Source organism: Ovis canadensis, chromosome 17 (assembly GCF_042477335.2).
Source record: "Ovis canadensis isolate MfBH-ARS-UI-01 breed Bighorn chromosome 17, ARS-UI_OviCan_v2, whole genome shotgun sequence".
Lineage (NCBI taxonomy): Eukaryota > Metazoa > Chordata > Mammalia > Artiodactyla > Bovidae > Ovis > Ovis canadensis.
Window position 1 is genome coordinate 79,938,206 of NC_091261.1, and position 15,547 is coordinate 79,953,752.

Consider the following 15,547-nt stretch of genomic DNA (forward strand, 5'->3'; position numbering starts at 1 on the left):
CTGAGTGCCCTTACCCCACATCATTTTGAAGTGAATGTCAAATATCATACATCACCTGTAAATATTTCAGTAAGTATCTTTAAAGGATAAGGATTTTTAAAAAACATATCCACAGCACCATTGTCACAACTAAAATTAGCAATAATTCCTTGTTATCATCAAATATCAAGTCAGTGTTCAAAGTTTCAGTGGCCTCGAATGCCATATATATTTTTTTCATAACTGGTGTTTTGATACATTTGTTTGTATCAGGACCTGAATAAGGTCTGCCTATAGAATGTCCCACAGTCTGTGGGACTTCCCCAGTGGTCCAGTGGTTAAGAATCTGCCTTCCAATGCAGGAGATGTGGGTTTGATCCCTGTTCGGGGAACTAAGATCCCACAAGCCATGGGGAAGCTGAGCCCATGTGCTCTGAAGCCCGGTCACCACAACTAGAGAAAAGCCTGCACGCCACAGTGAATGTCCAGAGTGCTGTAACTAAGCCCCGACGCAGCCAAATATATTAATCAACTTCTGAAAAGTTAGAAAAAAAAGAGGGTCCCTCTAGTTATGCTGGTTGCCTCCTCTTGGTGTGGGTTAACGTGTTCCTGTGTCCTCCGTATTTCCCTAGCTTGGCAGATGGAGCTGGAGACTTGATGAGGTGGTGACGTGTTCCTCCATCAGGAGCTCGTGATGTCTGGTGACTTCCTGGTCTTTGACGTTAGCAGGTGGTAGCAGTCAGTCTTAGATTAACCTAATTCTATCATTCTTCCTCACTTATTAGCAGGAATACTTCTATAAAGAGAAATTTACCCTCATCTACTTGGGTTACTCAAGGATACAGTTCACACAGGAAAGGCGGAATAAATGCTGTGTCAACCCCCTGCCGCTAGTCCTCCCTGATGCTCGTATCAGCCGGCCTTCTCTTTGCCTAGTGCAGCCTCTTCGGTTGGTTCCGGAGTCCTCTGGAAAGGACCCTGATGGTGTTGATAGTGTCCTGTGACCGGCTTGAAAAGATGTTCCAGGCTCTTCTTGCACTTGTCTTGGCTCAGCCCGGGAGTCAGCCATTCCTGACTACATGCCAGCTGGGAGGCTGGCAGGTGCTAGGATGAGTCATGTGAAAACAGGAGATGGCCTTGACACCACCCTGCTTTGACCTGCAGGAATCTTGAAAAGGAACGGAGGCAGAGGCACAAACCTCAGTGTTCTGTTTGCCCGGTGTCTTCATGAGCTGGGCAGAGGCTGTTCTAGCTGTATTTAAGGCTTTTGAGTCATCCAGGAAAACTTCAACGCGTGACACAAAAATTGTGATGGAGACAGTACCCTGTATTTTTACCCTGTTCTATCTTAGATTCCACAGTGACTGTATTTGAACAGTGACTAGTGGTGTATAGGGCTTCCATGATGGCTCAGCTGGTAAAGAATCTGCCTGCAATGCGGCAGACCTGGGTTCGATCCCTGGGTTGGGAAGGTCCCCTGGGGAAGGGAAGGCTACCCACTCCAGTATTCTGGCCTGGAGAAGCCCATGGACTGGATAGTCCGTGGGGTCGCAAAGAGCTGGACACGCCTGAGCGGCTGTCGCTAGTGGTGAATAAGGTGCTTATGCGTATGTCATCCCATCTGATGACAGACCCAGTGGAAAAGGTCATTGCGTCCTGGCAGCTACTGAGAAAGCCAGGGTTTGTTCCACTGCATTGGTGTCGCTTAGCGGGTGGCTGAGCTAAGACCTGAACCCCACACCTTCTGGAATTCTACCACCAGAGCCTGTCCTCTTAGTGTTAGGAGCTGTGTCTTCCCACCCAAATAAGCCATCCCTCCAGATCCCCCTTGTAGACACTTCTGGGTCCCACTTGGGAGACCTGCAGGTGGGCAGCCTCCCCCATGAAGAGATGGTGGGGGTCCTTGGTCCCCTCTCGGTTCCCACCAGTTCCCTTCATTCAGGAGATACCCTGCATCGCCCGTCTTCAGGGTCAGTCCCCACATGAGACCCCACAGCAGGCCCCCCCTTTTTTTAAGCAGGACTTTTTGTCATCAGGTCTTTGCTAAACACTGAAGCTATTGGCAGGGTCAGCTGCCTATGTGCACTAGGCTTGCCGGTTATCCACGGCCACGGAACTCTGAGACTTAAAACAGCAACAATGGTTTTGTTATTGCCCACAGTTTTCTGTTGGGTGGGAATCCAGAAAGGGCTTGGTTGGACGGTTCTGGCTCAGGCCCTCGAGTGGGGCCGCAGTCAGCTGGTGGCTGGGGTTGGGATGGTAGGTTCTGGAGCATCTGGAGGCTGGCCGAGCCTCTCTCTCCATCCACAGGGTCTCAGAGCTCCTCCTTGTGCTCTGTTCACGCGGCTGGTTTGGGCTGCAGCACCGTGGCTGCAGAGCAGACAGGCTGCTTCCCTCGGGGCTGGCTTCCCTCAGAGGGAGCATCCCAAGAGAGCCGGGCAGACAGGCACGGAGCAGACCTGACCCGGAGACTGCGGTTTCGGCAGCACTGCTTTGATCCTTGGACCCAGAGTTGTCTTAGATCCCTAATCCAGTTTGAGTTCATTTTTGTATATGGTGTAAGTTAAGGGTCCAGTTTCACTTGTTTGCATGTGGATACAGTATCCAGTTTTTCCAGCACCGTTAGTTGAAGCGGGCTTCCCAGGTGGCGCGGTGGTAATGAATCCACCCTGCAAGGCAGGAGATGCAGGAGGTGCAGGTTCGAGCCCTAGGTCGGAAAGATCTCTTGGAGGAGGAAATGGCAGCCCACTCCAGTATTCTCGCCTGGAGAATCCCATGGGTAGGGGGGCCTGGCGGGCTACAGTCCGTGGGGTCGCACAGAGAGCTGGGCACGGCTGAGCCTGCACATGGCAGCGAATTTGAAGAGAACTGTCCTTTCCCCATTGAGTGGCCTTGGCACCCCTGTCAAAGATCACTTGACCACGTATGTGAAGGTGGAAACCAAACCCTTTTGGAAAAGGCGGTCACTCACTGAACGTGCCAGCCTGTCATCCTCAGGGTCCAGCTGTGGCTCTGTCCCCAGGGACCGTGGGAAGCGAAGTCCAAGAAGATGGGCCTCTTTGGTAGCGTCCCCCTTCTCGAGACTGCGGTGACCAGCTGCAGAGCCCTCTACTCACACAGTGTTTGCAGTAGCCTAAGAGGAGGCGGGCGGAGATCAGGAGCAGACCCTGAGGCTGCCCACAGAGGCTGCTGACAGGCGCCTGCTTTTCCACACCGGACCCTCCTTCTCTACTTTCCCTTCCTCCCGTACCCATGCAGCCCATTCGCCCGCAGGACCAGCCTCAGCTCTGCCTCTCCAGGGTCATCTGACCTCGTCCTCCACGGCCACGCTCTGGTAACAGCGGGCTCTGACCATCCTGACAGAGAGGGAGTTAGAGCTGGGTCCTCAGCTCACTTTCCTGCTGGATCAGGCAGCCCCAAAGCAGACCACCCCCAAACCCAGAGGCTTAAAGCAAGGAGGGGGTCGGGACTTCCCTGGTGGTCCAGTGGCTAAGACTCGGCACTCCCAATACAAGGGGCCTGGGTTCCATCCTTGATCAGGGAACTATATCCCACATGCTGCAGCTAAGACCTGGTACAGCCAAATAAATAAAAATTAATTTAAAAATATTTAAAAAATAAACCAAGGGAGGCAGTTATTTTTGTTTGGGTATCTGCCCCAGCTCTGCCTCAGCAAGCGACACCCTGCTCCCTCCTCTGCCCTGTGGGCTGGGGGAGCCATGCACCTTCATTCGTGTCCACACTCCACTGGCCGGGTCCAAGCACAGAACCCCACCCAGTGTCGGTGGGGTGGGAACTCACCCACTTCCCACTCCAGTGGGTGATCCTGCAAATCCCCGTGGCAAAGGACGTGGGCATGTAAGTGTAATTCAAGGAGGATTTTAAGAATTGGGTTGGGTGGGGGGAAGCTTCAGTTTATCCCAACCTCCAACCTCCCTTTCAGCTATCACACTCTTCATCTGTAAGGTGAGCTCCGGGGTTCCTTCCAGCCCCAGCCTCCTGAGAATTTGATGGGTCGACCGACTGGAAGGAAGGGAGATGAGCTATCAGAAATGATTATGCCTGGCACTGCGCTTGGCACATCGAGGGACACAGGTCTCTTGACTCAGTGGCTTGGAGGTCAGAGTCCAGGCAGCCAGGAGCTGGTGGCTGAGCTGGTAGAGGAGGACCAAGGGATGCTTCTGCTGGGCATCCCGTGTCCTCTGGCCTCCCTGCTCCTGCACAGACCCGTGGGAGCTCTCTGGGGCTGCAGCAGTGGCATCCAGGTGCTCGTCTCCCTTTATTCCTACTGTTGATATTGGATTTGGTCCGGGGGCAGCGGAGGCCCCTGCCCTGAGCCCAGGGGCGCGTGGGAATAGGGCTAATGACGTTTCCAGGTTCCAGTCTGGGGAGACTTGTGAGCAGGCTGGGTGGGGACAAGGAAGGCACTGCCCCTGAATTTTCCGCTTTTAGAAAGTTAAATTATTTTGCCAGATGCAGGCACAGAGCGATTTTCTTCATCTGAGTCCCACAGTTGTCCTAAACTTGACTTTATTTTGCCTGTCAGGTTACCGAGTCCGTGCCTCCTGGACGTGAGATTACAACATTCTTGGCCTCTGAGCAGACTCCCGTGGTGCCTCCTCTCCCACCGGGGTCAGCTTCTCAACCTGCTGTTGGGGCCTTCTAGCCCAGCAAGCCTGCAGCCCACCTGCTCCCCCTCCCACTACGGTCCTAGTTTGTACGCGGTGGTGTCGGGTCATCTCTCTGCACGTGCAGCTGCTCAAGGCCAGGACCGCAGATCATATCTCATCTGTTTCCTCCCAGAAGGCCCATCGCATGTTAGGTCAGCGTTCAGCAACTTAGCCAGCCACACGCTGCACAGACCTGCCATCGGGGCCTGGGAAGCTGGTGGGGGGAGAATGTCTAGGTAGAAAAGGAAGGCAAAGGTCATCTTGTCCAGCCATCTGTCTGTTCATTGACTTCTTTCTTCTTCATTTATCATTTTTTATTGGCGTATAGTTGCTTTATGACGTTGTGTTAGTTTCTGCTGTACAACAAAGTGGATCAGCTCTTAAGTATGCATATATCGCCTCCCTCCTGAACCCCAGCCCCCGTCCCGCCCTCTAGGTCACCACAGAGCACCGAGCTGAGCGCCGTGTGCTCTACAGCAGCTTCCCTCTAGCTGTCTGTTTTACACTTGGTAGGGTGAATACACTGATTTCTTCTGGTAGCATTTCTGCCCCCCTCAGCACCAGCCTTGAGCAAGTCTCTCAGGTGACAGAATAAACCTTCATCTCCCAAGATAAGCTGGGCTTCCTTAGATAACTCTGTTAGAGCATCCTTCTTCCATGATCTGAGATGGGTTTCCAGACAGCACCTGTCCTCACTGGGGGTGTTTCTCTACCCTGCAATGGCTGGACTTACCCTGTCCATGTGACCCCACTGTTCATCTTCAGAGAGACTGACTCAGCATCCTGTGTTTTCTCTATTGTTCCACGACAGTCGCACAACATTCAGTGGTAGAAGACAATAATAAGCACGTCACTGTTTGCGTGGGTCAGGAGTTCACGAGCAGGCGGCTAGCTGGAGGAGCTGTGGCTGGGGATGGTCTCATGAGGGCGACACTCACCTGAAGGCTTGACCGGGGCTGGAGGATGCACTTCCAAGGCCACTCCCTCCACCCGCCTGGGCCCAGTGGCGCTGGCCGTGGACAGGAGGCCTCCGCTCCTAGCTCCGTGGGCCCGTCCGAAGTGTCCTCACCGCATGGCTGCTGGCTTTCCCCGGGGGGAGTGATCCCAGAGTGAGCACGCAGGAAGAAGCACTTGGTAGGCTCTTTCGTAAGTGACGGGGATGTTCTGAATGGAAGAGATTTGCGGGCAGTGAATGCTTAACGAGTGAGAGCCTCCTGTGTAACCCCACCCTCCTGTTTAACTGGTCCAGTCAAGGGGAGTGGGCTGTATTTGCCAGAGGATGAAGAAGACGTACCTGAGTTCTCTCTCAGGGGTAGCCACGCTGTGGACTGTCCTTCTGGAGCTGAAGAACTGTGTCGTGGGGAGCCCCCTCTCTGCTGACAGGACCCTTCCCTTGCTCAGTCCAGATGCTGGGGGAGAGACAGAAGGCCACGCGTTCTTTTCTTTCTTTTCTTTGAATCTTTATTGATTTGGCCATTCCCGGTCTTCGTTGTGGCACACGGGATCCTTCGTTTTCATTGCGGCATGTGGGGTCTTTAGCTGCAACATTTGAACTCTTAATTGTGGCCTGTGGGAAGGATCTAGTTCCCTGATCCAAGGATCAGACCCAGGCCCTCTGCGTTGGGAGTGCGCGGTCTTAGCTACTGGACCACCCAGGAAGTCCCAGGAGGCCACACACGCTTGCTGGTTGTGGGGGCCCGGGATAGAGAGACTGTCCCACAGAGACCCTAACTGCATCTGTTTTACTCACCGACCAGAACCTGGGGCCTGGCCTACCATGCTGACTGAAGGAAAGAGTGAACGTGCCCAGGGGTGAAGGTTGTTTTGAACTCAGCCTCTGTTCGGGAGTCCGTGACGAAGGTGTGGGAACTTTGATTTTGCAGGCTGCTGTCATGGCTCGACGGGAATTGAGCTGCTGTTTCTGCTCCCATCGAAGCTGGGTGGGAGTCAACTTTTATGTAAGATTATTTCATGTAATATTAATGTCAGTGCTGATGATACCAGAGGCCATGAAGGGAAGAAGTAGAATTCTTGAATAAATCACATGTCCCACCATCAGTAAACTCACAATCTACATTTAAATTCCTAATTGTCCTTGTTGTTGTTCAGTTGCTCAGTCACGTCTGACTTGGGACCCCACAGACTGCAGCACGCCAGGCTTCTCTGTCCTTCACTATCCCCTGGAGTTTGCTCAGACTTAACGACCCTTGAGTTGGTGATGCCATCCAACCAACTCATCCTTTCACCCTCTTCTCCTGCCCTCAGTCTTTCCCAGCATCAGGGTCTTTTCCAATGAATCCACTCTTCGAATCAGGTGGCCAAAGTATGGGAGCTTTGGCTTCCTCGTCAGTCCTTCCAGTGAATATTCAGGACTGATTTCCTTTAGGATTGACTGGTTTGATCTCCTTGCAGTCCAAGGGACTCTCAAGAGTCTTCTCCAACACCACAGTTCAAAAGCATCAATTCTTCGGCGCTCAGCCCTCTTTAAGGTCTAGCTCACATCCGTACAGGATTCCTGGAAAAACTATAGCTTTGACTATACGGACCTTTGTTGGCAAAATGGTACCTCTGCTTTTTAATACGCTGTCAAGATTTGTCATAGTGTGTTAAATTTTGATTTCTTCTTAAGTGACATTTTAATCTTCCTCTTGTCTTGGTAACTGATTTTCTTTTTTAGCTTCCTTTGCTTGATGTGGGCTTCCCTTGTGGCTCAGCTGGTAAAGAATCTGCCTGCAATGTTGGAGACCTGGGTTTGATCCCTGGGTTGGGAAGATTCCCTGGAGAAGGGAACAGCTACCCACTCCAGTATTCTGGCCTGGAGAATTCCCTGGACTGTATAGTCCATGGGGTTGCAAAGAGTCAGACACAACTTTTACTTTCCCTTGCTTGATGTGGCATTTGGGGGGAGGTTTGCTTTAGTGCTGCTGAATTTTTGAGCTCAGAGATCGCTTGTTAAAGGAAGAATCTAGGAGGCTGGGACATTCTGTAGTTCGTGACTGCAGCTACATGGATTGTGTGATGATTTAAGAAATTAAATCTGTTCAAGTTCCCTGAATTGTTCTGTGTAGGCTCATGATTGAGCTCAAAGTAGATCCTGTCCTGTGCCCTAGGGACCCGTCATCTCACTCTGGAGACACTCTCGCACACAGCCCCATTCCTGGGCTGGCTCACAGGGACCCGTCCCCAAAGTCCTTCAGCGCCGCTGTTGGCCGTCAGCATACACAGGAAGGACGAACTTACAATGTGACAGATTTTAAATGGATTTTATTTACTATGGAAATTTTAAAACACGTAACAGTAGCTGATACCCCATTACCTAGTGTCAGCGAGTCTTACCATGAGGCCTCCCTGCCCTCCTCTGATTTGGAGTCAGTCCCATGGAGACTTCCCTGGCAGTCCAGTGGGTGGGACTCAGCCTTCCAGCACAGGGGCTGAGGGTTCGATCCCTGGGTGGGGAGCTAAGCTCTCTCATGCCTCACTGCCCCAAAACCAGAACATAAAGAACAGAGCAGTATTGTAACAAATTCAATAAAGACTATTAAAAATGGTCCACATAAAAAATTTTTTTTTAATTTGAAGTAAGTCCCAGACATCTTTTACTTAATTCCAAGGATTAAGTTAAAAAAATAATTTTAATAATAGTGAATATTTGTAAATATTATGTATCTCTTTAGAGATGAAGGTTTCTTAAAAATTCATCTAAACGGCATTAAAGTGCCTAAAAATTTAACAGTAATTCCTTAATATTATCAAATATTCAGTAAATATTAAAATTTCCCCATTGATTTTTTAAAAATTAAAAACACTGTAGGCACTCAATGGATATTTCTTGAATGAAAGTTTCTTTAAATTCTATGGTTCTTTACAGTTTTCACAAGGTTCACACACATGATTTCACATAATCCTGTAATAAATTTTCCCCATTGATTACAACTATTTTTTAAAGTTTCCAGAAATCAGGATCCAAATAGAGTCCATTCAGTATAATTGTTGCTACTTAGATTTTTTAAAATAAACTTTTTGTTTTGAAATAATTTCAAAATTACAAGAATAATACCAAGAATGCCCACCCCTCAGATCCCTCAATTATTTTTCTTAATATTTATGTTCATTTGTATGGCTGCCCCTAGTCCCAGCAGCAACCACGCTTCAGATGGTAAAGAATCCACCTGCAATGTGGGAGACTCGGGTTGGATCCCTGGGTTGGGAAGATCCCCTGGAGAAGGGCATGGCAACCCACACCAGTACTCTTGCCTGGAAAACCCCATGGACAGAGGAGCCTGGTGGGCTACAGTCCATAGGGTCACAGAGCTGGACACGACTGAAGCGACTTAGCACAGCAATATATTTGTATTATTATTTTTTTAACTCTTGGAGAATAAGTATCAGACACGAGGCCTGTGATCACATAACACATCAGCGTGCATTCCTCAACCCAGAACATTCTCTGACATATGCACGGTGTGAACACTGATACGGTGCCACCATCCAACCTGTGGACCCCGTTTGTATTTTGCCAGTTGTCCCAAACATGTCCCTTCAGGGAAGAAGATCCACTCCTGGACCATAGATTGCATTGGTTCTCCTGTCTTGTCACTTTAGTTTCAGTCTGGAACAGTTTTCCATTTTTCCCTGTCTTTGGTGGCCTGAGGGTTTTTGATAAATTCAGGCCAGTTACTTTGTAGAATATGCCTCAGTATGGGATTGCCTGCAGTTCCCTTATGTTTAGAAGCTGCTGCTGCTAAGTCGCTTCAGTCGTGTCCGACTTTGTGCAAGCCCATAGACGGCAGCCCACCAGGCTCCCCCGTCCCTGGGATTCTCCAGGCAAGACCACTGGAGTGGGCTGCCATTTCCTTCTCCAACGCATGAAAGTGAAGAGTGAAAGCGAAGTTGCTCAGTCATTCTGCATTTTCGGCAGGAACACCGTAGTATGTATACTGTGCCTTTCGCAGAGCTCCGGATCAGGAGGCACGCCATGGTTTTTTGTTTGTTTGTTTCTTTCTGGCATGTGGGATCTTAGTTCCTCAACAAGCAATCAAACCCAGACCCCCTGCGTGGGAAGCTCAGAATCTTGGCCACTGGATGGCCAGGGGAGCCCCAGGAGGCACACCGTGTTCTTTTGTCCCACTGCTAACAAACATGGCTTCCATCATTTCGTTAAGATGGTGTTTGCCAGGTTTTTCCAACTGCGAAGCTACTTTTATAATATTAATTTAATGACTGATTAGAAAATATTTTTATGGGGAAGCACCTCAAGGCTCTGTAAAACTGTTCCTTACCTAGAATCCCCACTGGTGTTTAACACCCTTTGGTGATTCTTGCATGAATCAGTTACAACTTTGATGGTTGCTCTTTAAAAAGAGCTTTTCCCTATTCACTTATTTATGTCAGAGTGAACTCATGGATTTCTAGCTTATCCAATGGGTTAATACCTATCACTATCATTTATCTTGATGCTCAAGTTGTCCTGGATTTGGGTAAGAGGAATCTTTTTATCTTACCCATTTTTTACTTATTCATTTTTAAAAATATGTATTCATTTATTTGACCGCGTTGGGTCTTAGTTACAGCACCTAGGATCTTTATTGCATCACGGGGGATCTTTCCTAGTGGCACACGGACGCTCTGGTTGTGGCACCCAGGCTTAGTTGCTCTGAGACATGTGGGATCTTAGTTTCTTGACCATGGATGGAACCCATGTCTCATGCATTGCAAGGTGGATTCTTAACCACTGGGCCACCAGGGATGTCCCAGCTTTTGTCTTTCTATATGTCTGGGTTGAAACTTGCTGCCTGTCCTTTTTTTTCTTTTTCTTGCCCGTAGACATTTTTTGTGAAAATCCCCCAGAAAGCATAGTCCAAGGCAAGAAATGTTAAAGAGTCAACACTTTGAGAGGTGCAATCACAGGGCAGTGAAGCAGAATTGGGGAGTGGAAGGACAGAAGCGATGATACAGTGCGCTTCCTTTGCCGGATGTCACTTCACCTTGAGCGGCAGACACAGTGGGCCTGGCGCACAGACTCCTCCAGAATTTATGTGAGGAGAAAACGTGCCGCCAAGCAGTCCGCAGAAGCAAGGGGGAGGGAGGTTGTATCTGCCCCGTTCACCCCCATTTCCCGATTCCCATTGTCATTTTACGAAAGTCCATAAGCAGAGGGACAGCTGGACAAGGAGGAAGCGCTGACACAGAGACAAAGGAGGAGACAGTCAGGGGAACTGGAGAAAATGCACAAGGTTTGTGTCCAGGACGCTCCACACCTTGCGATACTCTGGTCCACTCATGCCTCCAGTGGTGTGAGCCCTCCCACTTCTATAGGGATCAAATTGCCAACATCCGCTACATCATCGAAAAAGCAAGAGAGTTCCAGAAAAACATCTATTTCTGCTTTATTTGCTATGCCAAAGCCGTTGACTGTGTGGGTCACAATAGACTGTGGAAAATTCTGAAAGAGATGGGAATACCAGACCACCTGACCTGCCTCTTGAGAAACCTATATGCAGGTCAGGAAGCAACAGTTAGAACTGGACATGGAACAACAGACTGGTTCCAAACAGGAAAAGGAGTATGTCAAGGCTGCATATTGTCACCCTGCTTATTTAACTTATACACAGAGTACATCATGAGAAACGCTAGGCTGGAGGAAGTACAAGCTGGAATCAAGATTGCCGGGAGAAATATCAATAACTTCAGATATGCAGATGATACCACCCTTATGGCAGAAAGTGAAGAACTAAAAAGCCTCTTAATGAAAGTGAAAGAGATGAGTGAAAAAGTTGGCTTAAAGCTAAACATTCAGAAAACTAAGATCATGGGATCTGGTCCCATCACTTCATGGCAAATAGATGGGGAAACAGTGGAAACAGTGTCAGACTTTATTTTTGGGGGCTTCAAAATCACTGCAGATGGTGATTGAAGCCATGCAATTAAAATATGCTTACTCCTTGGAAGGAAAGTTATGATCAACCTAGACAGCATATTAAAAAGCAGAGACATTACTTTATCTACAAAGGTCCATCTAGTCAAGGCTGTGGTTTTTCCAGTAGTCATGTATGGATGTGAGAGTTGGACTATAAAGAAAGCTGAGCGCCAAAGAACAGATGCTTTTGAACTGTGGTGTTGGAGAAGACCCTTGAGAGTCCCTTGGACAGCAAGGAGATCCAATCAGTCCATCCTAAAGGAGATCAGTCCTGGGTGTTCATTGGAAGGACTGATGTTGAAGCTGAAACTCCAGTACTTTGGCCACCTGATGCAAAGAGCTGACTCATTTGAAAAGCCCCTGATGCTGGGAAAGATTGAGGGCAGGAGGAGAAGGGGACGACAGAGGATGAGATGGTTGGATGGCATCACCAACTCAATGGACATGAGTTTGTATAAACTCCAGAAGTTGGTGATGGACAGGGAGGCCTGGCGTGCTGTGGTCCATGGGGTCACAAAGAGTCGGACACGACTGAGCAACTGAACTGAACTGCAATAGGGGGACCACCATCTTCCAAAGACACTTCAACCCGTTCCCTGAGAGGGAACATAGCAAGTCCGGTCAGTGACAGGGTCCTTGTCCTGGTGGCCCGCTGGGGTCACCTGGGAGATGATGCAAGAAGGCTGTGGAGCAGGCTCCTCTGTCTGGTGCTGCTGTGGCGCGTCCCGATGCTGTTGTTGGTGTCCACCCTCTTCCCCCCGCCCCTGGCCATTCTGGGTCCTCTGCACCCTCCGCCAGCACCCAGCAGATTTCAGCTGTGCAGGGGGTTGGGTGCTTCTCACCCCTGATGTCGTTCAAGGTCAGCCGCACCTCATCTTCTCTAAGGAATGTAACCAAAGCAGGAGAGAATCAGAAACGGCAGCAGCTGTTCCAGTGAAAGATGAATGTCTTGTTGTCATTTGACTCTAGAACTGGTAGAAGAGTCGAGAGAGTAGCAGGTGACGGACAGCCAGGGAAAGTAAGTGAGCGCTGAAGAGCAGCAGAACTGCCGCAGGGACTCCAGCACCCGCAGGGCCACGGGCTGGCCGGTTGCTCTTCCTTTTCCCCACCTCCTCTGTGGACAGAGCTTTGGTTTGTCATGGGGAGGAGGACTGGTGTCTGAATTTCCAGTGAGTGTCTGAAGGAGTGAGTTAAGTAGGTCCAGTCATGGTAGTTGGAACTCAGTTTTCAGACAGTGATCACAGTTGGAAATGGCCCAGGCCTCAGTCACCTCTGCTTCTCCTTACTTTTTTTTTTTTTTTAAGCTTTTTATTTTATATTGGAGTGTAGCCAATTAACAATGCTGTGATAGTTCAGGGGGACAGCAAAGGGACTCAGTGATACATATGCATGTTCCCCTTGCTTTGGAACCGTTAACTCCATGATCTTGTAACCAGCACAGAGTCAGTCCCTTGTCCCTAAAGGTACTGGATCAGCCCAGCCATTGCCCTCATCTCCTGGGGCTAGAAGAGAACGGTGGTTTTTTTGCTCTTCAGATCTCAGTTCCCAGGTCATTCCTAGCAAGTGGGGGTGGGGGGCCTCCAAGTCCACCCCCGGGGTTCCGGGTCTCTAATCACAGTTGTAGCGGTGGGTTCCCACCCTGCTCCAACTCTGTGGTTCTGAGACTCGGTGGAAAGAGCCTTGGGTGAAGTCGAAAGTCTTCGCTGCCTGGCAGGGCCCTGGCTGTCTCCCCTCTCCATTTCCCGGTTTCTGCAAGGGCTCAGAGCACAGCCAGCATGCCCTGCACGTGGCCCTGACGTGGGCCCTGTGTCCTCGGCCCCTCTCCCCACTGAGAGCACCACCCCCCACCAAGGCCCAGCCTCTAAAGACGTCAGCCCTGAGAGGCATTATCTCCTAGCACTTGCGTCAGGGCCGCTGCCAGCTCCAAGGGTCTGAGATTCCAGGGAGGGGCCTGGAAGTCTCTTCTTCAGTTTGGGACAGTGGTCCCCAACGTCTTCGGCACCAGGGACCGGTTTCGTGGAAGATAGCTTTCCCACAGACCTGGAGGCGGGGGATGTTTTGGGGATGATTCGAGTGTGTTACATTTAGGTGCATTTTATTGGCATTATTATTCCATCAGCTCCACCTCGGATCATCAGGCATTAGATCCCGGAGGTTGGGGACCCTTGGTCCAGAACCACCGAGTCTGGGAGCCTCACCCCATCCCTCCTCTTGCATCCCACAGAAATCAGGGGGAGATGGCCCACACCTGCCGTGCCACCATCAACCTGTTCACTGCGCACTTCGACACGGAGGACTCTTGCGGTATCGTGCTGACCAGCGGGGGCAGGACCTACCACCTCAAGGCCGGCTCGGAGGTGGAGCGGCAGCAGTGGATCACCGCCCTGGAGCTGGCCAAGGCCAAGGCTGTCCGCATGATGAGCAGCCACTCAGGTAGCCAGCGCTCGGCACGGCGGGAGTGCGTGCAGTGTCGCGGGTCTGGAGACGGGGGGGAGCTGAGTGTTGGGGGGCGGTGGTGACCGACCGGCTGACCCACCTCGCCCTGCCCACTCAGCTCCACGTCCTCAGCAGCCGATGGACGTTAGGCGGCAGGGGTGCCGGCAGTTCTCGGGGTGGGGATGTTTGTGGTAGGCGGTGTGCCTTTCTTGGGTCAACCCTGGTCCCTGGGCTTCAGCAGAACCTTTGGATTCTGTGGTGGGTCAGCTCCAGAGGCAGAAGGCGGGGCTGGAGACCAGGATGGTGGGCTTGTGCCTCAGGCCAGACTTTCTCCGAGGTCCGCTTCGGAGACTGAAAACCATTTAGCCAGCCAGAGCTGCTGCCTTTGCCAAGGTGGAAGGTTGGCTCAGAGGTCCTAAGCAAGACATTTTATTTTTTATTTTCATGCATTAATTTTTTTAACATGTAACGTCTTTATAAGATTCGTAAACCAATGGTTTCAAAGGCACACACCGTGAAGTCTGCCCTTGACTGTCTGCCCGGCTGCCCACCCTGTTCTCCCACGCAGGGGTCACTGAGCTTCCGGGATCGTATGTCTTTACATGTGTATATTCAAATAAGTACATTTTTTTTGGCTGCACCGTGCAACCTGGGGGGTCATAATTCCCTGAGTAGAGATTGAACCCACACCTCCTGCATTGGAAGGCAGTCTTAACCACTGGACTACAGGGAAGTTCCCCAAATAAGTACTTATTTTAAAAAAGTGCAATCCCCTACTTTGCCGGTTTTTTGTTTTTTTTTTTTCTATTTAGCGATAGTAGATCTTGGGATTCTTTCCCGGTGAGTACATGAAAAGCTTCCACCTTGTTTTTACAACAGTGCAGTCTCCCTGCGCTGGGGTCCCCCCTGCACGAGCCTCTCGGTGCATGTGGAAGGAAGGTCACTGTGTCAGTCTGACCTTCTGTTTTGGTCTCCACTAGTTGGAATGTGGGTCCCCCTGCCATGATGACTCTTTTCCTTGGGGTCCACACTCTGGTGTTTGTGTCAGCAGTGATGCTGAACTTGGCAAGGGGCTCCCCCACCAGCCGATTGTGTGCCTCCCAGCATCCTTCCAATTCAAAGATTTCTAAGTCAGTGGGATCACAGCCCGCGGCTCCCTTCGTGGCTGTGTGACCTTGGTCAAAGTGCTGCTTTCTGTTGCCTCATTCTCTCCTCTGTGAAGCGGGCTTAATCACAGAACCACCCCTTGAAGGTGCGGTGAGGGCTGACATAGTGGGTAAAATGAACCTGGCACCTGGCTTGGCAAATGCTCAAGGGAAGTCAGCTGTAGTTACTGATAACAGTCACCTTGGCAGCTTTAAAATAACACAGACTCCCAGGTCGCTGGGCAGTGATAAATCTGAATGAATGAGAGCAGTGTTGGGAATAGGGTGGGCAGAGGGCACCTGCATTAAAAAAACCTCCCTGGATAAGATTGCCAGATTTTCGTAAGTACAGATGCAGGCCGCCGAGTTTCATTTGAACTTCAAACACACAACGAATTATG

At 50.3% G+C, this 15,547-nt stretch overlaps 1 protein-coding gene across 1 annotated transcript in view; it reads left to right on the forward strand.

Annotated features, from left to right (window-relative positions):
- Positions 1 to 15,547, forward strand: part of OSBP2 (oxysterol binding protein 2) — a 122,022-nt gene that overhangs the window by 11,135 nt on the left and 95,340 nt on the right. The window contains exon 2 of the mRNA XM_069556926.1: positions 13,790 to 13,998. Within this exon, the coding sequence (XP_069413027.1) occupies positions 13,790 to 13,998 (209 nt within the window). The remainder of the gene's footprint in view (positions 1 to 13,789; positions 13,999 to 15,547) is intronic.